At 40.3% G+C, this 26937-nt stretch overlaps 2 protein-coding genes across 2 annotated transcripts in view; both read left to right on the top strand.

Moving 5' to 3' along the window:
* Positions 1-711: 711 nt before the first annotated feature.
* LOC106640386 (ubiquitin-conjugating enzyme E2 Q2) lies at positions 712-9517 on the top strand. Its single transcript, XM_014354410.2, has 6 exons — positions 712-1857; positions 3857-4204; positions 4283-4442; positions 4532-4683; positions 4762-5059; positions 5363-9517. The coding sequence occupies exons 1-6, from the start codon at positions 1696-1698 to the stop codon at positions 5392-5394; spliced, it is 1152 nt and encodes a 383-aa protein (XP_014209896.1). The 5' UTR covers positions 712-1695; the 3' UTR covers positions 5395-9517.
* Positions 9518-21863: 12346 nt separating this feature from the next.
* LOC106640377 (defective proboscis extension response 14) overlaps positions 21864-26937 on the top strand; it is a 143883-nt gene continuing 138809 nt past the window's right edge. The window contains exon 1 of the mRNA XM_014354400.2: positions 21864-22206. The gene's annotated coding sequence lies outside the window, so the exon portion shown is untranslated. The remainder of the gene's footprint in view (positions 22207-26937) is intronic.

The raw sequence follows: 26937 nt of genomic DNA, 5'->3' as shown, positions 1-26937 counted from the left end.
CCTCTTATAAGTTAGAAAATTGCTGCAACTTTGACTTTATGAGCTTGTCGGATCACGGATTTATAAATGTTTTTATGTTTATTTATATAATATTTTATGGTCGGTCGGTTTAATTCCTCAAGAAAGTATTCCTAAGTACATATTCAATACGTATACATACACACGTTACGGGCATCGGACTGATTGACATATCGACCGATCACCAAAAAAACGTCATGTGTCAGACGCGATCGGAGATCGGAGTATCGGACGCGGCTATGTGGACGCGGCCTAAAAAAATATCACGCGCGCTTTACTGACGGTCGCCATAGACGTGAAAAATATAGACTACTCATTTTTATGTATGTACTGAAGACTGAAGTATACGAGTAGAAAGAGACACAGCATCGTACGTGGATGACAGACTGACACGGTTCATGCTGTCATATGGTGTAATAAATACATAAGGTGGGCTATGCATGCTGTGTCTCATTCTACTCTGTCTGTCCCGAAAAATACTTTTTTTACTGATATCGTACATGGACGAGAATTTTATATCTAATTTCCATGGAATTGATGTCATTTCGACCACTAATACCGTTTTTGACAGCTGATAACTGAAAGACACCTTAGCGATGGAGGTATGTTATCGATTGCTCTGCATCTACACGATATCAGTACGAAAAATGTTTATTTGTATGACAGTCGTCCGGCCGGCGTACTGATTGTAAGGACTTTGCTGTACCGATATATAACAGGCACCTTAGTATTGTTGACTGGATGTCTGGACCGCGGATTGACTGCAATTCCGCAATTCGCCAATTCACAAATCTCGCAACTCAATAGCAAGGTGTTAACTGCAAAGTGCTACTGCCGTGCTCAGTGCAGCTTGAATATAATATATACCTATACTTGACCAATAGGTACGGTAGGTCCAGCAGTGAGGTAACCCCATATGGAGTACTGTAGTTTTTTCAGTACCATTCGGTAGTTTCAGTGCATCTATACTCGTCAAAACTTAAAAGAGATAAATAGTCCTGCAACTTGATCCTCAGTGTAGTGCGCTTTAAATGATGTGGACACATAATTTTACATTGTTCATAATATATGCACTTTTGTATACAAAGTGCACACTCTGCAGTCTGCTCACCAGAAATATAGTGGGTATAGTTATAGTCTCAAGAGAGTCGTAAAGTCGTTAAAACTCGTCTCGTCGGCGAAGAGTAGGTACAGTGGTGGTGGTGGTGGTGCAGTCTCCAGCACTCTATAGCTTTTCTTTCTCTCTCTCTTCATACGTGCAGCCTCTCTAGTCTCTACCTTCTCTTGTTCGCCGTAGACCGGCAGAACACTCCTGCACAGCCCCGGAAGTGCTTGGTTGATGAGGAGAAGGCATACCTAATACTTAACCTCGCACAATACTGCTAGGCTGCACCCTAAAGAAAAGAAGAAAAGGACTCCGAAGGGAGGGTTAGCAGCTGAGCTGCGTGGAGCGCTCGTGGCAATGTATCCGTAAATAGTATCAGCATCAGGGTAGAGGCGTAGACAAACGACTACATCTGCGTCCGACCACAACTTTCATCGTCGTCGTCGACTGGAGCAAAAGAGTTAGACAGGGTGGTCAGTGTTTGTATGTGTTTGTGCGCGCGCGCGCGTGTGTGTGCGCGCACGATTCTGTGTAAGAGAGTGTCGCACCGTGAGCCGTGAGTGGGAAAGGAAATGGCTTGCCTGAACACCCTCAAGCAAGAAATCAAAACCCTCGAATCCGTCTTTCCCAAGAGCCATGAGCGCTTCCAGATAATGTCGGCGAGCGTCGACGAGCTCAGCTGCAGGTTCGTCGGCAAGAATGGCAAGAAATACGAAATACATGCCAATATAACAGTGAGTAATAACCTGTGCAATTAATTATAAATTTTATTTGTTTGCCACATTCTTTCTGTAGGTATGTACAATCACATAATACACATACATGTACATAACCCATTCGTGAATTTATAGGTAATCGTGTTCATGTAGTCGAGGTACCTTTTTGTGCATATAATTAATATAATATTCACAAGTACAACAGAGCTTCAGTAAACTTGGTATGCACATGCAAAGCGGAGTACTCATGCGTTTATTCGTGCACATTTGTTTATGTTTATCATATGGATAGTCCGCGAGAAGAATGAAAAGAAGAAGCCTCGTAGATGACACTTTTGCAGGCCGAAGAGAGGAAGAGGAGAAGAAGCCGAGAGTCACAGCATCGGCTTTCGCTAAGCGGCCCCGTGTGGGAGCGTGGGAGAGTGAAGTGAGGGCGCGGGGGCGCAGAGCAAAGGACAGAAAGAGAGAGAGAGAGAAAGAAAAACTGAAAGCCATGCATGCTATGTGGGCCTTTGTTCAACGAAACCGGCGAAAGAGGACCGTCGATTATTCGCTGCCACTCTTTTTTTCTCCTGGTTGCTGATGGCTTGCAGCAGGAATCTTCTGGTGACCAAACATGTGGTCACAATACACATGATCCTGCAGCCAGCCCTCTTTTATCTCTTCCTACATTCTAGTTTTATAGTTCCGGATTGGTTTAACTTGTTCTCGTCGCCGTTGCTTCGTCTTCTCCGGATGTTTGGCTCAGGATGGTGTCATTTTCTTCCTCTCTTTCGTTTCGCCAGACAAAGAGTTGCGTGCTACTGTAGATCATCGTTTATCTTATATTAGAAAATGCAGAATAACAGAGGGTGTGCTAACAAATAGATGAGTGTTAGGTTCGATGTCGCGGAAGTTGCGAGAACATACTTGCATGATGTAGATTTTCACGGAGTTCAAAATCGATGGGGGTGGCAAGTATACGAAAAGCTGTGGAGAGTAGAGCAAATGTAGGGGTGGATATCCTCCCTCTGTGCGAATGTGTATACGTCTGCGGGGGGGGGGTGGCAGCAGAGGTCGATGCATACCGAGATTAGAGGGTAAGGCCCTTAGTTGGGTAGAGGCTCGAGGTGAATCCTGATATAATAATATTGAATTTTAGAGCTGGGGAGAAGGAGTTCATGGGTCTAGAAAAACTACGTCTTTGGGGGATGTAGTGTAATTATTTTGTTCATTGATTTTTGTATTACTTAATTTTTGGGATGTCAGCAAATATATGTTCGTTTATTTACATTCAATGCAATAAGTGCATGCGTTGATAAACATTTTTTTACGCCTCCCCCTTTTTTAAAAATAAAAATTGCGTTTATCAAAGTATTAACAAATATTATATGCTCAATTAGCCATAAATCATCTTTCTAAAAAATCCATTAAAGAATCATTCCATTATGTCATTCAGAATGTTTGAAATTTTGTTCAAATAATATGTAATATAATCGTAGGTACCAGTCAACAAAACCAACACGTTGATTCTTCTTCTTGAGCACCTAAAAAGTTGGCCAAATGGAATTTTTTCATTAGTCCATTTCATTAATTAAATAGTTTCCAGTATGCAGAAATAAAAATTGATATTTGTTGAGTTAATGCAACAATTGAAACAAATTAAAGCTCATGAAAATGATGATTAGCTCTCGTTTTCAATTACTCAAATTTAGTTGATAGTCCAATAATTGTAATTCACTGAATTAGTTTTTTTCTTTAAATGTATGCTGTTGTACTTAATATTTATACATATATAGAGGCACACACATTAGCGTATCATAAATTCTAATTATTCACGAGATATTAGTATTGACTGCAACAAAATTTTTGATACACAATGTAACATTGTACACATGTGTAGTTTTTAAAACAATGCTTTGCTAGTCACAATCTATCTACCTATACTAAATTAGATCAACATATACTAAAGATTAGATGATAGGATTCAATCAATTCTTTAGGTAATCTTAGAAAAACACCTACTTTTTGATTTTAGGAAACTTATCCTTCAACACCACCAGTATGGTTTGCAGAGTCAGAAGAAACAAGCGTTACAAACGCAGTTCAAATATTAAGTAATACTACTGGTCTAGATAACCACGTAATAAATCAAGTAGGAATTCTTTTGAAAGAACTATGTCGCCTGCATTCCTTACCTGAACCACCAGATGTGGACCGCCTTAGAACAGCCTTTGATCCAGTACGACTAAATGCTTCGGCTAATGCTGTTGCTCAGAGAATGGAATCAGATGATGCTGATGATCTTGATGAAGATGATGAAAGTGAAGCTGAAGAAGATCTTCATCTAGAAATGGATGAAGGTGATGCAAGCGCTAAAAATAAGGTACAATTATTATTTTGTGATGCTTTTATTTCAAAGGTAAATAAAATTTAAAAAATAATGAAACTAATTTAATTGTAGAGTGATGAAATGGCTTTAGAACATCTTGCCACATTAGAAAGGTTGAGACAAAATCAAAGACAAGATTATTTGAAAGGTTCAGTCTCTGGAAGTGTACAGGCTACTGATAGACTTATGAAAGAACTTCGTGACATATATAGGAGTGATAGCTTTAAAAAAGGTAAAAATTTCAAATCAAGCTTTTTTTAAAAATAAATGTTCATTTTACAACTTATATTTAACGAACTAATGATGTTACTCTATTTTCAGGAATATACAGCATAGAACTGGTTAATGATAGTCTGTATGAATGGAACGTTAGGCTAAAATGTGTGGATCCTGATTCCCCTCTACACAACGATTTAGTACTTTTAAAAGAAAAAGAAGGCAAAGACAGTATACTTTTGAACATGTTGTTCAAAGTAAGAGTAACAAATTGTATTGAACAATTTATGACATGCTTTTGCAAAACTATACAAAAATTTATTTTATCTTTGCAGGAAACATACCCGTTTGAGCCACCTTTTGTGCGAGTAGTTTATCCCATGATATCTGGTGGTTACGTGTTAATTGGTGGAGCCATATGTATGGAATTATTAACTAAGCAGGGTTGGAGTTCGGCCTATACGGTAGAAGCAGTGATAATGCAGATTTCTGCGACTTTGGTCAAGGGAAAGGCCCGTATACAATTTCAACCAACTGGTGGTAGTAGCAAAGTCTGCACTGGACAAGGGCAATACAGTCTTGCTAGAGCGCAACAATCATTCAAGTCGCTTGTTCAGATTCATGAAAAGAATGGTAAGTTTGATTTTTTTTTTTTTTTTAATCTTATCGTTGCCACTTCATCCACTGACTTTGTACTACTCTAATGTTGTTAATGAACTTGCATTTTGTTTAACTTCCAAAAATTCTTCAAATACCTTGTATAGATAGTATTGTGTGGGTTTTTGTTGTGTTTTTATTGTTTTCTTTCATTATTTACCAAAAATCATTCCCCATTGAGTTTGTCCATAATTCTGATGAAAAAAAGTATCAATTTATGTACTATTGTTTGTTATTTGTTTTGTCAGTGAATGAGAAAGAATAAAAATTTTTTTGCAGGCTGGTTCACTCCTCCTAAAGAAGATGGTTAGATAAATGAGAGTGCAAGGGATCGACAATATTAACGCGTGCTTACATATAAGACTTTCATTCGGTAATGTGCCGAGTAAGTAATAGTTACGATAAATAATTTGATACACACAAACACAACATTAATTAGGTAACTTAAAACATAAGATTTGTATGTAAAATTCCTTGATTATGAAAGGGTTTTCGCGCAAAACAAGTGATGTATTGGATTTTGTTCATTCATGTTTACTCAGTTTTCCTGAGATAAATAATAGTACAGCGGCTAAGTAGAGTTCGTGCTAGAGGTCTCCGTTAGGTTAAAAGTTTTACGTTAATTAAAACTTTATTATTTGTTTTTTAGTTCTATTCTAATGTGCCCTGTCGTTATTCATTAATAGTGAAAGTAGTATTTGAACATTCAATTGATTTATTGAACATGTAAAAAGTATGAAAAAACAAAACATTATATATATGTATGCTAATGTGCTTCCTTTTTCACAAAAATATACAATTTTTTATTTTAATTGAATATTTTTATCTTTATTTTATTTCAAAATTTTAGCATGTAACTGCTATATGAACCAAAACCTTGATGCCGTATTAAAACATTTTTGTAGCTAAAAGGCAAATAATTTTAATTAATTACTTTCAATACACCGTTACATCATGTCTCTTATTTTCGCAAATTTAAATATTACCATGATGTATCAAAATTAATGATTCAATTTCAATTATATCTTTACACATGTATTCTTCTGATACAACTTTTGACATGGATAGATGTTATTGCTTTTTGTTGTTGCAAATGTATATTTGACAAAATATCACAAAGTAAACTCTTTAAGGTATTTTCAAAATTGCTAAAATTTTTGTTTTGAAATTAAGAGTTGAAAAAAAAAATTTTGAATTTTTTTTCATCACACGAAAATTCGTACATCAATACTTTCTTTGCAAGATTAAATGCTTTTCGGACAATTCACCCGTTTTAATGGTTATTAAAAATGAAGTTATAAAAATTGATTTTAAAAAAAATTCTTTTATATTGGTCATGACTACGTGAACCTTGTTGTACAGTTATTATCTGTTTTTTAAACAGATGATGTTATTTCTTTTAAAACAGCACAATTTTAGTATTACGCGATTCATTTGATCACCACAATTTAAAATCACCACGTGATCACCACGTGATTTAAAAAAAAACATTAACGTCTAATGTACAGCATAGTGCAATATTATATTTATACATAGCCCTAACCATATCTAGTTTGTAGATAAAAAGTCCAACTCCTAATCTCCTCATTTGCACTTTTTCGGTCTGTTACAATTGAAAAATTTGAAAAAAAATTTTTTTTTAAATAAAAATTGGCTTGTTACTGTGAATAATTACCGTAAAAATTAAAAAACGAATTCCAATGTCAATATAGATGTAGTCAGTAAGAGTTTATGTATGTGGATAGAGCCATCTTGCATCATTTATCTAATAAACCAAGCATGCCGGATCGTGAAAAAAGGTTTTATAGATTTTTTGTGCATTAAGTAATTTTACCTTAAATACACACTTTTCTATTGTAATAAATCACGATATCTTGGAAATATAAATTATAAGATTACTGTATTGTTGAACCCATAATATTTTATTATCCAACTCGTAAAAATCGAAAATAAAAGTTAATGTCTCATTTAATTTTATGAATTTTGCTTATTTATTATTTTGTAGGTTCTTTTTTTTTTTTTTTTTTTTTTTTTTGTGTAAATGTCGAAATTTTAGCTTTTTGTACTTGAAAATAATGATTACAATGTAAAAATCAGGTGTAAAAAAAAAAGAATGATTGGATCGTCCTTTTTACGCACAGTATGAATGTGATGAAAAAAATCATTTGCAAAGGGCAAAGCATATCGAATCTCATAAATTTTTAGTAACTATCTCTGACTTAATACAATCATTATTTTTTGTACGAAAAATTTGTCAGTACATTGTACGTTCAAGTATAATGTCTTATAAAAGTAAAAAAAAATTGATTAAAAAAAAAAAAAAAAAAAAAAGTTACGGACTAATGACAAGGGTGGACTCTAAATAACTTTCGAGCAGGATTCTGCTTTAAATTTTTTAAATATTTAAAATAATCAGAGAAGGAAGTTTATGCATACATTTTTGCTGATTAGTACTTATTACAAACAAATGTTTTTATGAAAAATATCATAGCTCCAACAAAACTGGTTTTTTTTCGTAAGAATATAAACGACGTATGTTATATTCGTTTTAGTCTAAAAAATATGTGTAAAATGTAATTATGGTAACTTATCACATATTTATTCTAGTAAATAAAACTAAGCGCGTTTTGTATCAGAATTGCGTACTTTCAAAGAATTTCCTCCAGTTTTACGAATGTCAAGAAGATGAGGAAATTTAAGTGTTATAGTATACTTGAATGAATGTAGTTATACGTAAATGAATTGTGGATTAAATACTTTTTTTTCTTCATCCATCAGTTAAAACTATTTCTTAAAAAATAAAACAAACAAAAACATTTCTCAAGAACATTTTCTTACTGAGCGCCGACAATTCATATTTCTAAAACTACGATAGCACAAATAAGGAAAAAGTTTGCCAAAAATAAGTGGCCACTCTTGTCGCAACCGTCCTCGAAAAAAAAAGTAGAGAGCAGTTACACACCTTGACAAAGACCTCAAATTGAAATATTTATTACAAAACGTTTCTGTATTTTTCTTCGATTCTTTGTACGCGTAATCGTAACGATGCGAAGACTGAAAAAAAAAAAAAAAAAAAAAAAAACTACATAGTGCAAGCCAGATGACTAAAGAAAAAGATGGTAGAAAACAATTTTTTTTTTTCTTTCCACGATAAGTTGTTGGCGGTTGTTTGTGAATGAACAAATAATACTTACGAATCGAAACTCATTTCTACGCAACATCGTCACGTGCAAAAGATAAAAAGTGTTTTTATCGATATGATGAGCAATGTAAAGTAAACAAGAGTCGGATGGAGACAACGAGAAAAAAAATTCAAGAACTCGATGGAATGAAAAAAAACAACGAAAGTTGTACGCGGACACTTGTAGCACGGCGTGTCTCTTATCCCTTCTCTCCGTCGCATCGCTCTGATAACGAGCCATGAGTTTGAATGTTATTGTAGGCTCGTTCCACTAAACAATGTAGCATCGAAGGGATGAAAAAAAAACATGACAAGTGTTGCCTTTAAGGAGTAACAGCGCTTTATTCCTCGATCGTTATACTTTTATACGTATGCATATGCTTGCCGTGTACTTATTTTCATCCCTTCAGCGCTAAAACAGTTCCACGTGAACAAGTATGCAAATTTGGGTTCCGAGCAACGCCAATTACCCGTGCAAAAAAAAAAACAAAAATGATGATTATTTAAAGCTTTGAGGGGAGGCTTTTCGACAGTGGCGTCGATAGCCTGTGTAAAATTCCATAAGTGGCAAAAATTTTTAACCACGAGATGATAGGTTGTTGAACAATCGTTGTTCAAAACCCAAGACATAGTGTGAGTGCGTATACTCATGTAATACGAGTACGAGCAGTCTAATTGATGTGATTGTAAATTTTCTTTATTTGTAAGGACGAAGCGAGGGCGAAAAAGTTGGCGAGAAAAATGCGATTGACACTACAATGTGTACTCTTGTCTTGAACAAAAACGCACATAAACACTTGCATAAAACACACATACACACACATTATTACTATTATTATTATTAATATTATTATCATCGGCGTCTACTATTGTTCTTTTGTATGCTTTTTTCGATAATCTATAACTGTTGCAGCTGTGGAAAAAAAGGGTCACCATACAAAGGGGTGACGAAACAGAAGTTAAAGAGCGGCCTCGCGCCAAAGTGCGAATCTATGGGAGTTGTATAATATAAGGATAATTTGTATAAAGCGTCGATGAAGAACGATTTTGCGCGATGCCGCCCGTTCTGTTTCTCGCCTTGAAAGAAAAAAATTTGTATACAAATACATGTTACATACTCTCATACACTACATTGTGGGCCCGAACGTCTCATCAACGACACTGTAGAAACACCATTATTATTAATATTATAATTATTACTATGATTACTTATATGATAAATATCATTGTGAAATAATAACATCAATGCACAAGCGGGCATATCGTTTTATTCTTTTTTGTCTCATTTTGCCCTGTTGTGGACATCAATGATCGGTAATAAAAAAAAAAAAAAAAAAAAATATCAATTACATTTGTTGAAAAAAAGCCGCGTCTACTCCATTGTAAAAGTAGATCTGTAGTCCTTGTATTGTATTAAAAGTGTTAAATGTAATGATATCGCATTAACATTTGATACTCTAAATTTAATAAACTTCAGAAAATTGACTTGTGATTTTGATAAATCGCTAATAAGTAATTTAAATTATTTTTATCGGTAACGTTATGATTTATTGAATAATTCGTTTATATTTTTTTGGTAGTAATTTTCAAGCTATACCTACGGTATAAAAGTATGTACATAACCGTTGAGAATATATTATATAAATATTTCTTAATAAATTTAAATTAAGATGGGATTTTTTAAATGTTCCGTTATTAGTCTTATTTAATTTTTCAGTGGCTTGAAAGCTTTCAAACCTGAAATCAGCTCCGCTGCTCATTAGCTACATTCACGTTTGGAAATATGTTTTTTTTTACGCGCATCTAATATTAATGGTAGATAAAAGGAAGATAAGAGGATGATTGAAGTAAGTAGAAAATAATGAAAACAAATAAAACAAGTGCGCAATACGTGCTTACTCGCGTGCTTAGTAGAGAAAAACCTTTTTTTTTATCATTCCACCACCTAACGTATAAATATAAAGGTGTATACGTTTCTTTTACTAAAACAGCCTTTATCGCAGGACAATAACTTAAATTACTATAATTTTTTTTCGTGCGATAAATACAAGCCTTTTATTGTTGCGTTGGCAAAAATTTTTGATTTGCTTAATATAACATGTTTTCTTATTTTAATTTTGATCTTTCAAGTTTATAGATGCGTTTTTAAAAATTTCCCGTAACCTGGTCGAATTCGGTAGAAAAAATTAATGAACAATCGAAAATCCTTAGCCTTTATTTTCGTTGTTGAATATTTTTCATGCTGGTTCTACGAATTTTGTTCCATTAAAAATTCCTTTACACGCCAACAGAGTTATTGGTCAATCTAATAAGTGTTATGGATTTCCCTTTGACAAAAAACGATAAATATATTGGTCAATCAGTCATACTCAAGAGTCTTTTTTTGGCCCCTCCTCTTTGGCCATCTAAATTTTTTTTCTTTTCTTATCGATAACACGTACATTGAGCACGAAACAACGCGCCCAAAAGAGATTCCACGTGATTCCTTGGCTCCTTGCTCCTCCGAACCATTTGGCGGGGTATATACGCTCGCGAGAGAATGATTGATGATGGATCTACGCCACCCAAGTTTCTGGGGTCGTGAAAGTATACCTCAAGACTCCAATAAAAGTCTGATGGTGATGAAACTTTTTATATTATACTCTGTTTACGTATATTACGCTCTTACGTGTATACACGATGTATCGGTGTCACATTAAAATGGTACGCTACGGAAGCGAAGCCGCGCGGTCAATCATAAAAAAAGGAGGATGAACATTCATTTGTCGTTTTTGAGAATTTTTAATCGAGAAAGGCTGGACTTGGTGTTCTTATCGAAGGCACGTATATATGCGAGAATAGACCGAGGTTCATGTGTTTCGTCACAAAACTGGGCCCAAATTCTTTTCTTTCTTCTTTCGCACTCTGTTTTTGACAATGGCCACGCGTTGTAATTGACCGCAAACTTTGCTCTTTCTGCAGCAGTCGAAGCCTCCGCTGGAAACAAGTCCGCGAATCTGCTCCGATGCGAGGAATTTTCAACAAACCCCTCGTATGGTACACAATACGTACCAAGTATGAGTACGCCAATTGAGACGCAACGCGCAGATTCGTTGCACCGCCGTTGATGCTACAAGGGAATGGATTAATTTTACTCCCGCAACGCGCTTAATATACCCGAGTGGACTTTGCCTCGGCCCTCGACTCTCCGCGCTTATTGCTAACGATCCCCGGGTAACAGAGCGCAATTTGTAAGATATGTAGACCTATAATTATATGCCTATCAGGTTCGTATACGCAATCGGATCTCACGTGTAGGTATGTCCATCGGGTGCCGCAGTTTTGCACGGATCAAAGGATACAAATCCACAGATAAATAGAAACCAGTCGAGTTGTTGCGGTTTGGAAGGTCAATAGGAGGAGAAAAAAAAACCCTAAGAATATTTATTTTCCACAGGAATTCGAGCGGTGGAGGTATATATGATTGCTCAAAAAACAAGTGGAAACTCGATATCGTCATACGGTCGGACAAAAGGCGTTTACAAGGATCGTTGGCGTAACGATGAATATGAGTACCCAAAGCGTAAAATCGGATAAAGGACTGAGCAAGGGAGGACTCCTTTTTTTCCCTTCTAAAGACCTACATCCCGGACGGAGTGGCTGTTATTGAGAAACATCGTCCTAGTATGGACAGTTTTGAACAGTGCAACAGTCATTGTTAATGAAAATCCAGCCATCAAAAATGTTTGATCCCCATCTTGAAATTAATCGGCAATTTCAAGCTCGTCCGGCTGATTATGTATATAACGTACAGCGTATTAGGCAAAAGTACACCTGTAACACGCGAGTAACAAGCAACGGTAGCCGTACGTATACACATATAAATCCTTTGGTCAAGCTTCGACGCTCGGGGACCGTGTATCGTGCACGACATAATATCGGTTCCATCTCCCCACACATGTATATATATATACAGGTACGTGGCACGACACCACAACAGCTCGACGACAAGAGTCCTTCGACAGGTGAATACTGCTACTGGTTATTAACGCCGCGCTCGCGAAATTTACAGCCCCGCGTGAGCGCGCACGTGCAGGATACGATTAAATTCTCGGCCGCTCTCCCCCCCCCCATGCAGGTATATGATCCATCGGGAACAAATCATCGGTCCCCCTCTATACATCGCCCACAAGTGACATCCACAGTAACGAGTGTATGGGGCTATTTATACAAGTCTCTCTTCTTTCGTTCTTGAAGTGAGTGTCGATCGATCCATCGCTCGATATCGCTAGCGTCTCCTAACGTACATCAAACAACAAAATTCACATCCATGTGTGGGTACACCCACGTATTAAACACCACAAAAGTGTTTAATAACTTTGGTCCATGTTGAGCATAGGACCCACGATTTGTGCCCACATTTTACGGTATTACATGTGTATCATTACTCGAGCTCGGAACTTGCCTGATGGTCCTTTATCACCGGTATCACCGGTGTATACGTATCACCTGCATATTTGGCGGTCGATTGTTACACCTATACAGTTAGACCGCGACAAACGGGTCATATCTATATACGGTGGGTTGTTGTGTGCCTCCCCCTTTGGCTCGCTTTGGCGATCTTGAGTGTTGATTCTCCTCTGCGCGTGCACACCCGCACATTCGCAAACCATCGGGGCTATCTGGGTGTATATTGTATAGTCGTAACAACATGCCGTGTCGGTGTCCTCTATCAACAGGTGCGAATATACACACAACATCACGTATACGTATACCACCATAGGGTCGTTTCTGTGGGCTGCTTAAACGAGGCGAATCCGTACACCCGAACTCGTGGAATCAACTCCTTTTTACGGTAAATTGATTGAATTGATTAATCGATCGCTGAAAATTTTTCACGTATTCTTTTTTTTTTTTAAATTTTTTTTCAAGCCGTACACAAGTGCGGATTTTTAATCGATGTTTCGATGGTTCGCGCGCTGTTCGGGCTCTGGATGATTGACTACAGTCGATATTATGTATTGAAACGAATAATCCTTCGAGTGTGGATGAATTTTGATTAAGTTGTCGATTTAGATCGGCACATGCGATACTCGAGTGATTTTTGTAACGATTCATCCGAGTTGGTGATTAAATTCCCTGTTTGATTGACTGTGATTTCGATTCATTAGCTTTTGGATGTATACTCAACAACCCCGTTTGATTTTTTATTTCTTCCTCGAGTACTGTTGGAACAATCGCAATCAGTTTATCCCCCCGGTGAAGCAAGAAAATGAGAAAAAAACGAGACAAATGTTCATTGCTTCGTCATCGAAAACACTCTTCTCTCGACACCCACGACAAAACTGTTTATTTTTATTTATTTATTTTCTTTCATCAGTTTAATATTATACACATGTAACAGTGGCAGTAGCGAGGGTTACTTGGTTGGTTGGTCGCAGGGCCAAGTTGTTGTTTGGCATGCGTTTCGCTGCCATGCACCACTGTCAGGCCATTCCGCTCATTCCGAGATTGAATCCCCTCCCAGTGAAACTAGGTTGGCGCCGCCGCGTGGTCGTACCGCCGTTATAATTAATTTATAATACCCCCTAATTGCGCAGCCGGCCGGCCGCGCGGCATTGTCGGGGACTCCCATCCAGTTCCACCGGCGGGCATTTAATTTATCCGCTAATTAAACGGACTGGTGTTTCTCTCTCTCTCTCTTTCTCTCTCGTCTTCGCACGCTCATCTGTAAGAGCCCCCCCCCTCCCTTCTTTCGGCGCAAACAAAGATTTTACCAAGCTCTCGGGAGTTTTCCTTCTTTTGTCTTGTCCCTCCCTGGTACCTATATATATCTGTATTTGCTCTTATTTCAGGTGGCCTTAGCTCTCCCATAGCACCCAGAACAATACAAGAGTGGATGCTATGCACGGGTAGAGAGTCTGTAGGTGTGTAATTTCGTTTGATGTTTCGGTCGCTTTTGCTCACCCCCTCCACCCCCGCACAAACTTTCCACCCCTTTTTTTTTGTTCGCTCTCTCCCTCTGCGGGCTTGGCCCTCTTTACGATGATGTGCCTTTTACGTTTGCTGCTCTTAAATCAACCGGGCTGTTGTTAATTTCGACGAGGGTTCTTTTTTTTTTTTTTTTTTTTTTTTTTTTTTTTTTTTTCCCGCGAAAAAGACTCTGTGCGCGCGTACAAAGTTAAATCATGTGGAGCGGCCAAAGTGTTTTAAGAGACCAATACAATGCACGGAGAGGGTGCCCTTTTAATTGTAATTAGGAAAATTATTGTGGCGCGCCGGTTTAATGGTCACTTTGTTACATTGACAATTAGGTACCTACTGGAGTTTTGCGAGCTGTATTGTACATCAAGTACCATTAGAGTTTCTATGTTTGGCAACGTTTCTCGTCCCAAATTTTCTGTTTGCGTTCCAATATTCGATGCCGCTTAAGTCCATTATATAGGTGAGTGTCGATACCCCTGCAACAACATCAAAATCAAAGGCCATGTAACGCACCCCCGCCTTCTTTCTCCCACTACGGCTTTGCTCGTCTACAAAATTATCTGGGCAACTTTTCATGTCCATCATCAATGTATGTAATTATACACGGTCGAGATTTTGCACTACAAAAAAAGGAGGAAGGGAGGGGGGGAAAGAAGCGCTTTACTAAAGTCCATATGCATATACCTGTAGAGGAGAGTCGAGGGTTTAAGCCCCAAATCAGCTACGCGAGTGGCCATCGCCATGACTCTGCGCTCTGAATCTTCTCCTAAGTCGTCTTTAAATATTGCCCGTCTTAAGAGTCTTCGCCCTTTAACGTTGCCCACCTTTTTTTTTTACCAGTTTTTGTGTACTACTTTTGGGCATGAAATTCCACCGTGACTGCACGTACACCTAAGTATCTGTATACGAGCGAGCACCTTTATTTTTCTGCAAGCTCGACTACACTGTTTTTTTTTTTTTTTTCTTTTTTTTTTTTTTTTCTCTTGTACTCCAAACGACATTTATCTCCCTTAAGTTTTTACGAGCTTTCCGCTTGCCGTGCATAAGACGCTCGTCGTATAAATATGCACGGGGCTGACTTGATTCTTCTTTTTTGTTTTTGTTTCGTTTCCTTTTGCCTGCCATTAAAATATTAAACAGAAAAGCTCCACGACAGCGTTAAAATGAGATTTTTCGAGCTCACGCTACAACGAGTGTAAACTTTACTTGAGAATTTTCTTCGGTGCATTTCAATTTTGAACTACGCACGTCCCTGGCTCTTCATCACTTCGATCATGCCGGCTTCAGTGCGAGGACTATTACCCGGTTATTCTCAAGTTTTCGAATTCCGATGACATTTTTAAAATACAGAGTACGTCACCCCCATTACCCCCATCGAAGCTGATCTTTGATCGGAGCGGCGGAGCAACAAAAAATAAACGTATTTCTTCTCAGCCAAATCACTGGAAATTCCCCAATCTAACCAAAGGCAAATAAAAAAAAAGAAAAAACCGCCCAAAATTCCCTTCCTGTACGCCCCCCATAAATCATCCGAGTGCGCATATCAGTCAGCGTTGCAGCAGCTGAAATTCCCGACAGCCAGCTTTTTTATACCTATACTACGGGTGAAGGCAACTTTATTACACATATAAGGAGGCGCACCACAACAGAGGGACTAAGCGGCCGATTTTTTTTTCTCGCCTCGCGTCGACACTGCTGCTATACGCGTGTATATTTCGGCCGCAATGCGTATACAACAACGCACTTGTCAACTAGCGTGTATAGATACTCTGCCCCCCCCCCTCACCGGTATCTGTGATTGACGCGCTTTTTCGAGCCGTGACGTTTATAAAATTTTCCACGCCAGTTTTCCTCCCCTGCCCACCCCCTTTTTTTCCTCTTCTTTTCCTATATTTTGCTCGTGGCCCCCAAAAAAGTAACCGGGGCTTTAGTGTTTTATCGCGTGCGGGCACCCGCGCAAGTATACACGCGAAAAAATCGAGGGAAAACGAGCGATCGCAAACCATATACTCCGTATACCGTTTCCAATAAAATCGGCTGTTTTACACGATATGCGCGTAATTACTTTGAGATCACGATTCGTTTGTCTACGTACAATCCAACCGTTGGATATATTGTACGGCAAAGGAAAACATACATACCGTATATAAACAACATTGGAGCTTCTCTTACTCAGTCGACGGGAGTGTGGACACACTTCGCTGGTACGCATAAAAAAGCTCCCTCGTCGTTGCAAATCACGGCAATTATATTGAACAGGAGGAAAAAAAAAAAAAAAAAAGAAAAAGGTGGTTTAACGGCTCCGGAGTTTGATGCCTCGACCGGAAGAGCAATCACTTGTAAGCTCTTTCCCGTACACCGCGTTTTATATTGTCACCGTCGAGCGGGGAGTAACAGGGGGTTGCCCGTGCACAGCACCTCCCGCGCTCATTCGGCCGATCGAGTCTTCCACCTGTTTATCCGACCTCCTCTCTTTTTCATCCCTTCCCTCTCCCTCCCTCCCTCTCTCTCTCCGTGCTTTGACTAAATGCGCACCTGTGATTCAAAGGACTAGTTATCTCGACTTGATCATTGTAACTCTTTTACTTGCAAAATCTATTTCGGCACTTTTGTTTCGTCTCGTTTCATCTCATTTTTGCTTTCCTCTTTTTGTCCATCCCGAAGTCCTCAAGTTATTACTGTTGGCCGGCGCTTTGACGAGTATTGCCACGCCAGAGTAACGAAACCCCCTTTTGGGTGCAGGTTCTCGATTAACAAAAAAGTCTCGGCAGAAGGAGGACCCTCTCTGTGTTAAAACTATTTTTCTGACCTCCTCAATTTTCCGGACATTCGAGAAATACGTGCAGTTGTGTCCCTCGTTCAGATGAAGTTGACACTTGATTTGCATTAAGCCACGGTGTCGGGAGAAATTAAACTTGAATATCTGTGGTACCACCCACGTGCCCATAATTATATTTACACTGATGCTCTTGAACATGTTTTTTTTTTTTTTTTTTTTTTTTTTTTTTTCTTACGCACGCTACTTTCGCCGCGTTGTCGTGTAGCACACGGCTTGTATCGAATTCCCGAGCGCCGTAAAATCATATTTGAGTAAAAAAAAGGGAAGGAAAAAAAATTGGGTCGAGAAAACACGAGGGAAAGAGCTCGTAAGGCTCTTCTGCCGTAAACCTGTCGCTGCGGATGACCCTTTTTACGCGTCTCGCTCCCTCCTTTCCTTCGCCTTTGGCCGACGCTCGAAAAAAAAAAAAAAAAAAAAAAACCGCAAGTATTACACGATGGGGGTAGGTAATCGTCGTCCATCATCCCTTTTCGGCCAAATCGTATAAGTACACACACGTAAGGCTCAACCAAGGGCGTGGCCAAGCATATACACCCCCTTTTTGGGATTACTCGAAGGGCGCTGTCTACATTCGGCTATGAATTTCCATCTAACTCGTGCATCGTTGATATACCACGAAACGGCTGGAAATTCTTTTGTCATTACTTAGGAGGGCGAGTGTATTTGGTGCGATCAAACGTTGATACCGTTAATACCCAAGTTTTGCGCGCTACGCCAAAAACCAATAGAGTTTTACAATGGGCGCGTTACGCTGGTCATTCACGTTATTATGATTTATAAAAAAAAAAAAAAGGCGGAAAATGTAAGGTCAAATTATTTTAAGAGCAGCGCGCTCCCGCGCGAGCAATATATAAAATTCCACGCTAGCCGGGGACGTTTTTTTTTTTTCCCTTTTTTTTTAATCTCTTAAGGCTCTTAGAAACTGATGATGTATCGCGCGCTCAGCGTTAAAGCTTCCGACAAAATGATCGATACGCACATTTCCCGAGTTGCGAAAGCAATCTAGGAAATTCCAAAGTCACTTATTGAACAATATTTTGAAATTACCCGCAACATGGTTGTTTTTTTTTTTTTTTTTATTTGTAAAAGAATTGAGATGGAAAAAAAAAACACGTCAAATCTCCTCCGGGTGGGAGCAAACGTGATTGACCTCGGGCAATTCGAGACGCGCCGCGCGACAAATTTGCACGTGTATAGCGCCAGTCGAAGGACTTTGAAATCATTTGGACGAATTTCGCACACACGCACAGCCAACATGCAGGTGCGCAACAAAGTTAGGTCGGCAATTGAATTCGTCAAGGGGCTCGGCTTAATTTGTTGTCGTTTGCTCCGCACCTACCGTATTACACTCCATACACGTAGCACCTGCCGAGTCCGCGACTATATGCTTCTGTTTGTACACACACGCGCACCCAGTATTCATAAGAAACGCGCGTGTCGCGGGGCAAAGCGAAAACTCGTACGGACAACACGCGCATATACGTTGTAGAGTCGAGGACTAGCCCGATTTGAACTCTCAACTCGTTGTCAGCTTTTAAGTGGCGCGACAAATTAATTTCCAACACGCGGAGTGTGCACGGCACTTTCTCCATTGTCCATTTTATATCACGAGTGGAAACTATCACCCTCCACCCCACTATGCCGTTTCGTATTAGTTTTTGAGTTACGAACTAGATGCCGATGGTATACCGATTCAGACGAGTCTACGCTTTCCAAAGATGTTTCGCGGTGGATGAAGAACGCCTTGTTCGTATGGGTTGAATTTTACAAAAAAAAGGACAATGTATACATATACTTTTTAGATTTTAATGATGATTCCGAGTATGATGGCGCAGATTCACTCATCGGCCGGTATCCGCGAGTCGAGTAATTAAAATTCTTCGTGCGCAGAGTGGAATCGGGTAAAAAAAAAACATGACCCTTTGCGCAGCGAGTTGCGATGAAATTCTCACGCGTCATTGCACTCATCGCGACGGTGATGCGGTTCTTTTATTCTCCAGCCAATGAACGAACAGGTTTTTTTTACCGAAGCTTTTTTACATTTTCAAGAAACTTCTGGTGGGAATGTTGAGCGGCAGGGGATAAGCTTAATAACCCTCGGGACCGTACCTTCTTTCATGCACATCACGCAAAAAACACTGATTTGTCATTTAATGCAAATTATCGACCGAAGAACAAAAAGCTCACAGTACAGGTCGCGCTTAATACAACGCTAATTAGGAGCTTGGCTTGATAATAAACTCCTTCTCCGCCGTACACTAATAATTTATTCCGTGCCTCGATCGCGTCGCTCGTTCTTTTGCTCAAGGTTATTTTGTGTACTCGGATAATGATGGTCTTCACATTGTTTTGCGCACTTTTTAGAGTCAATTTTACATTTTTTCTTTCACATTTGTTTTTAAGGTTCGATGATACTTTTCATGCAGTAAATATTGCAACTGATTTTAATTATCTTTGCATAAATTAGGCCAGTAGGAGCTTAGATCGAGCGCCTACTTTTCGTCAAACAAGCGAGATGCAAAAATATCCCCACCCAATTCATTGTTTTCCATTTACAATCTTTGTAATTTTTAATTGCCATGCCCTTCCACCATCAAATGTACGAAAAGCGGGTACTTGTATAAGCGTTAACGTAATCAAAATGGTCCTCATAGCGCGGTAGCGGTAGTAACGTGTGCAGGGCGCAACTAATTTCAAAGCTGTATATCCGAAACTTTGCGGAATCCGCCTTGTTTGGCAAAGTTTATTAATTAAAACTGAAAACAGCATTGTTGGTGCTTGCGAGAGAAAAAAAAAATAAAAAAATAAAAAAACAAAGAATCAACAGCTGCGCTTCCTCGGAAACACTGAAAATACACTCCAAGCGCGCATACGTAACCATCGTCGTCCCAAGCGATATTACGAAAATGAGCCGCGGGGGAGGCACAAAGAGAGACCAGTCGGATGTTTCATCAAGGATGGATGTGCGGGATGCAGTTGCCGAAAGAGCTTCCACGTCCGAGCGTCAAGGGGTAATTGTGGCGGTTGGTATAATTATTGGCAATATGACCTCGTTAAATCGGTTGAAGGGCTCTTGCCAACTATGCTTGGCTCGACGCGTACAATGCGCAAATCACCCCCGAACCATAGGCTGCTATATTATCATGGCCCTTCCCTGTTACACCTGGCCATTGTGTCGACACAATGCGAGTATACCCTACATACGCATACATGATAATTATACGCGCGCGTGGAGGCACATGATTTTCTTTCCCTCCCCCCCCCCACCATTGAATGGCTCTGTCAGACAAATTACTCAAACAACGTGTATACGATCAATCATCCCCCATCAATCTACACGCTCCGCAATAACGAGACGTTATGATGGAGTAAATTTACTTTGTAATCGAGCAACTTTAATACTCCAAGTTCCCCGACTGCATGATAAAAGCGCGTTATGTATATATACACGGGACACGGAGGGATGGAAGTGTGGTGTATATACTGAAACAATTTAAGGACTCCGAGAAGACCCTAATAGGGAGTCACGGGGTTGGGGGGGGCTCGTACAACAGAGACGCGCGCCAAAGGGGCAGGGGACGCGGCTTATACCAAAAGGAGACAAAAGGACATTCCGCATACTTTACCGCCTCGAATAGCAGTAGATGGAGCGACGCGGGTTTCATCCAGGAACGCCGCTAGGGGCAGAGGGGGGAAGGACGGTGAGGAGTTAACGCCCGCTCGGTTACGGGGGACGATAATTCGCTGCCCCTCTCCCCCATCGTGCCCTTCGACGTAAATCCTCGGAGTCGGGGATTCCCCTTTACTCACCCCCACCCCCCCCTTGTTTGCTTATACTTCCCAACCCTCGCGCTTGCCGTACACACAGAGCAAGTGGGGTTCGGGCAGGGGGTCTCGAGGCGGCGAAACATTTATTACGGGTGGGCGCGTGCCGAGGTTGCATGCGCCCGACCGGACGCTGACTCGTTTCACTGCTCCCTCTCTCCCTCCCTCCTCTGCGCGTGGGGTAGAATCTCGTGGACCGCAACGCTCGCGCGGCCCGTGCAATTACTCCTCTGTGCGTTGTTTATTTATTTGTTTTTTTTTCTTTTTTTTTTCTTTTTTTTTTTTTTTCGCTAGAAACACGAGAGCTAGACTCTTTTAAGGTAACAATTTTTCAAGCCCGCACAGTCAGAGGATTCCAAATGGACCGCCGTTGGGTGGGAAAAGTACCCTCTCGACGATCCTTATTCGCTTGCAGGGTATAAGTATACATTTCGAATGATGTGCAGCTGAAAAACGATTTTTGTTCCCAATAGGTATATACCCCGCATGGCCAATCACGGGTCAGTTTCGCGCTCAAAGTCGCGTGCGCTCGAGTATCCAAGGGCGCGATCCAGCCTCGGGCCATTCTGGGGCATCATTGCCACCCAGATGCGAGATGGCAAGATGCACACGCATGCCAGCGGGGGGTTGGGTGCAGGCCGCCGACGGCGCGCGCGGAACGGATGCGTCGGCGTGTTGCGCGCTGGGCCGCTGGCTCGCTCGCCACCCGGCAGTCCTCCGCCGATATCCCGGCGAGCCGCATGAGCAGCCCCTCCCTCCACCTTGTCTGTACTACTTCTTTCCTTTCGTATCTCCGTCTTCTCTCGTGTTTGTGCATCCGCGAGACAGTTTACTGGATTGTCACTCGTGATCATCCTGGTGGCTACGGTACACGCACACCCCACTTCCTTCTCTGCTCTGTTTTCGATTTTTCTTTCCTTTCTTTCTTTTTTTCTTTTTTTTACGTGCTTTCTTGAAAAAAAAAAAAAAAAAAAAAAAAAAAACGGCTCCGCGCTCCTTGAGATTTTGCTATGTGAGTGACGAGTGATTGGACGCCGGTTGGATGATGAGGTTTCGTCGGAGGTGTTGCTCAGTGGTGTGGATTGTGAGACGCAACCGTACCGTGTGATGGCATACCTTACGGAGTAATGCTCTCGTGTGCCGTGTTATGTACGTATATCATTTAAATGGAATTTAACGACAGAGGAGGAGTGAGCAGATTATAATCGAGGATACGCGCAGTGGAAACGGATCATCCAAGAGTATATTGTCACCCCGCTGGGTCGTTTTTCGAGCCGCAAGATTTGGATCGCCTCGATCGCGCGATAATTCAAGGTACGTGCACGCGCTACTGCGATGGCCCCTTTTTTATTTTGCTGTATACTATATCCTTCCTGTTTTATTGTACTTTTTTTTTTTTGTTTTGTTTTCGAGCTACCCCGCACACGTATGGTTACTCTCGGTTGTTCCTATAGGTTTCCTTCCGGATAAGATCTCTGATATCGGTATGCTTTACGATGGCTTATCCAATCGTGATGTTTTTTGTTTTTTTTTGTTTTGCGTTGCAGTAATGTGCCATTTGTATGTATTCCCGGTCCACCGGATTCTGGTATACAACAGTAAAATACCGTGTACGTCCTTGCGTACAATTTGATTGTGAGCATTACAATGAAAATTTGTTACCCTTTTGTTATTCTGGTATTTTGCATAAGTACAATCTACTTTTTTGTCCGGCCATTATATTTGTTCTTCTCGTTAAAACGTATCAAATTTACATCCATGTGCTTCTACAGGTACACAATTTTCGTTTCAAAATGATTCGAGAATTTCATCATCAAGTAATTGAAACGTTTTAAAATAAATCACCCGAGAGCGTTTTGGTTTGATTTTAAAATATTTTGATGATGTAACTTCGTTTTTTTTTTCCAGTACTATTGAGTAAAATTTTCAGTAAATATTTACTGAAATGTCTGAAAAATACGGAATAAAATACAAACCAAAGGGCACGGTTGGTGTCATTTTGCCCCCGAGTTGCGAACGACGCTTTTCTTGCCCGATGGTGCAAAAGGGCTGCAAACACTTTGGGTCCTTCAGCCACTTTGCACCCAAGGGAAAGTCCTTAAAACCCAGAGGGTTGAAAAATGTCTTTCTAAAATTGAAAAAAATAAAAGAAGCTTGAAAAAACTATCAAGGACATTTTTCCAGTGAAAATTATTTTTCGTAAATCGTACAAGGACACGTATATTTCACAAGGACAAATGAATTTTGCTTAGTGTCCCCGTTAGTTTTCAACGCTTGATTAAAATTTAGCGCCACCGACCACAAAATTAAAGAACCACCTATAAATTAGAGAGAGAGAGAGAGCCATTTATTTGTTCATTTATAATTGGATTTCGGCGACAACGCTCACTAAATTTATTGCCAACGTTTTATTACGTGTAATTAATATTATCGTTTTATCATGCGATTATGCAAGCATTATCCCACAAAATGTATGATTTATGGGCACACTGCTAAAACATATTGGCTCGTTGAAAAAAAAAAAAAAAAAAAAAAAAATCATTTGCAGCTTGGGTTGAAAAACGTTACATGTACGACCTCGTTGTAAAACGCTTCTCACTTTTGGCATGCGAGTTCGTTAGCGAGGAAAGAGTGGCGTTTGCGCTTGTTAGAGTAACATGCGGCCGATAAAAAGAAAAGCCCAGCCTTGTCGCGTCAAACGAAATTCGCCGTTTCAAAATAACTGCTGTCATGATTATGCTCCGAATGGTGTCCATTTTTTTTTTTTTTTTTTTTTTTTAGTTTTGCTCGCAAAAAAAGTCGATTCAAAAGTTTCATCGGTGAATGAAAACCGTGTTTTGTTCCTCGCCGACTTTGTGCGACGCGGTGCGTATATTGTCATTGGTTCGGCACAAAGCTCTCTTTTTTAATACTCGTATACACGATACATACACCGTAAAATCCAAGTGTGTCAAAGTACACGTTTAAAGCGTGTAATCGAAATTTCTGTTTTTTGTAAAATGCACTATAGTAGTCTTGATAAATTGTTTAAGAAAAACCAAATTCGATGCTTCGTAAACTATTTCACCTATTCCATTAAACTAACTATTGTTTTTCGTCAACGATCGGCATAAGAAACCTGTAGAGAGTGAAACATTTCTGTCACAGATTTAATAGACTTGTGAGCGTGTTGAATCTGTGACAGCTTAGTTTTTTTACTCCACAGATTTCCTACATTTATTTTTCCCATTAAAAATTGTCTAATTTAATGGAACTGGTTAACCACTTGGTGCACCACAGATTTGGCTGCCCACCATGATGTGTTCTATAAAAATAAGAAATTGTAACTACACGCTTCAAACGTGAAATATATTTATTGTCTTTCGGAAAATTGAAACCCATTGCGGCACATGGTGCAAACGAGGAGAAAATATATATTTATTTATGAATGGAATTTCATCGATACAACGAGAAATAGTTCGAGTCAAAGTAAATAATCGACATATCATGGAATTCGTATATTTGGATTGCGTAATTAAAAACCTTTTTTTTGTACATATATCGCAATCGTTTGAAATACGTTTTGCTTGTAGCAAAGGGAACAACGAAAATACCTCCGATGGCGAACTTTGCAGTGTAATTTGTGGTTATTGGAAGCCAAACCGTGATTTCATTGGGAAAAGCCTTGTGTATATTCAACGCCGTTTCGTATGTGCACAAAGCACATGTACGAACGCGCTTATACGTGTACGATGTAGGGGGAAAAAAAAAAATACCTTTCGAATGTTTTGGAAGCGTGAAAAAAAGCCGCGCAAATGACGGAAAGATAATCTCGTGTTTTCCTCCCAACTTCGGGACGCGAGGGACACGAATGCACATGGCACTTTAGAGAATAAGAGACGAAAGATCTTCATCTCCGTTAAATAAAGATGCGAGGGCGCGCGGATCAGCCAACGCTCATTTACTCCTCTTCTCCTAAAAGCTACAGGTACGACAAAATGCGGCATCGTTTCCCTGTTTTGCTTGCGTGGATGTATAGGTACACATAATATAATTCCACGCGACTGACTCCCAAGATATCACGACCGATTTTTCTCCCGATGCACGAGGGTGGAGATAAAGATCGAGAGCAGAGCAGATATGGGAACTCGCGAGAAATCTTTGCTAGTGGAATCCACGCTCGAGTTCCTCGTGTACGTACAACGCGCCGTCGCGACGAATGCGGGTCTTAGTCAAATGCCCGTGGAATTGTTCATCTGCGCGTTAAATGAGTTAATGGTCGCGCGAAGAAATCGTTCGCTTCCCAAGTGTGGATTATTCCGAGCAAGCCTGTTTTTACGAAGCGATACCCACAAACAAGCGGCAACAGTTGGATAACTCGCGTTAAAACGGCACGGAGGAAAGGAATCGGGGTGTACACCGCAAGGAAGCCTTTAAAAATTCAGTCCCGGGGCGCGTCGGTTTTCACAGCATCCCTCGGGTAGCCGTTGTAACTCTGACCTGTTTACGATACAGCGCTTGCACTCGGAGTAAAATCCAAGACCGGGAGGAAGGAAGGAAGGAAGTAGGGCCGATCGACGACAATCATTTCTCTCGAAGGTTTTATTTGTCGTGCACAAGACTGGTTAAATAATTGGGATGATGACTCGGTTTTGTTTGGCCATGGGGAATCAGGGGCGCGGGTGGTTTAGCACTTTGCCATTTGATATCGCAATAGGTGAACATTTCACTTTGAATCAGTGAATGTCTCGCTAAATCCTTCCAAAAAAAAAAACAAAAAAAAAACGATCAAACATGATATTTTCACGTAATTAAATTCACCACGTATGATGTGAAGATCAAATGCATCGGTACCATTAAAATGCTCAGTATAATGAAAAGCTCCTCCACGAAAGAGCTTATACATGTCGTATTGCAATTCCTAAACACTGTACCAGTTGTATTTTACTTGTAATTTCAAAACGTAGTCATTTTTCACCATTTCGAATCAAAAGGGAGTATAATTCCGACGGTTAATCATCGTTATCAATTATTTCGTGTATTTTTACTATCCATGCGCACGCAAGTGTAAAACCTCAACTTTATTTTGAAAGAAAACGCTGTTTACCGGCTTATCGGGGCTGATATGGATGTGTTTGAGCTCCGCTGGAAAATAAAGGAGGGCGAGAGGGGATACAAAAAGTAAGAACAAAATTAACAACAGCCGGGCACTGGTGCTTTCATCGTCAAAAGAAGATTTTTTTTTCACAACGCGTCCCAGTGAGCCTGAATATTCTTTGTTTGCTTGTTTGTTGTCCTCCGCTCGCTTTGCGATAAACAGAAGAGCCACACTTTTCGCGTACCCGAAAAAAAAAAAAAAAAAAAAAAAAAAACAACAACAACCCTTACCCCTCAGTCGAACAAACGAGCAAACAAAAAGCTCGGGCTCTTTTAATTTTCGCGCGCATCACAGGGAACGGGAGGACGGTCCACGGAAACGATAACGAGTGTGCAAAAGGCGTCGCGCGCGGCCACACACGCCCTCGCACCGCACGTTATAGAGGTACAGGGCTAGCCCATACAACAGGTCCTGCGGTGCAGGACGATCGCTAATGATACCGGCGTTAATTGCACCTCGTTAAGCGGCTGCGAGCGCTCCTCTCCCCTTTGACGATAGCCAGCCCCTTCCCACGCCGGCTCTCGATGGCCCGGGCTGATTTCCAAGCTCTCGACCCATTAGCGCGGGGGCTACGGTGTTTGAATAAATTTAAGAGCTCGAGCCTCCCTCCCCCGGAGTGAATTTAATAACGCCGTGGTCCGGAATAATGCGATTTCAGTGGTACGAGTCCGGATGTGGTCAGGCGCGTGCGAAAAGCCGCTCGGGGCACGCGAGAGATACATTATTTCGTGCATTTTCGGATAAGAGGGAGGGTATGGCAGGGTGTTTGCGCGCGTTTTTCCGATTCGAGCCATTAACACTCGTGCGCGATTGGAGCTTTATTCGGCGTTGGTCCATACCGCGGCAATCGCTTGCCCAAACGGACGTCTCGCGCGGCTTTTCTCTTTGGCTACTTTTATTCAAAACTG

Source organism: Copidosoma floridanum, unplaced genomic scaffold (genome assembly GCF_036245765.1).
Source record: "Copidosoma floridanum isolate Cflo_tuat_1 unplaced genomic scaffold, Cflo_Japanese_pri ptg000001l, whole genome shotgun sequence".
Lineage (NCBI taxonomy): Eukaryota > Metazoa > Arthropoda > Insecta > Hymenoptera > Encyrtidae > Copidosoma > Copidosoma floridanum.
This window is presented reverse-complemented; position numbering and strand designations above follow the sequence as displayed.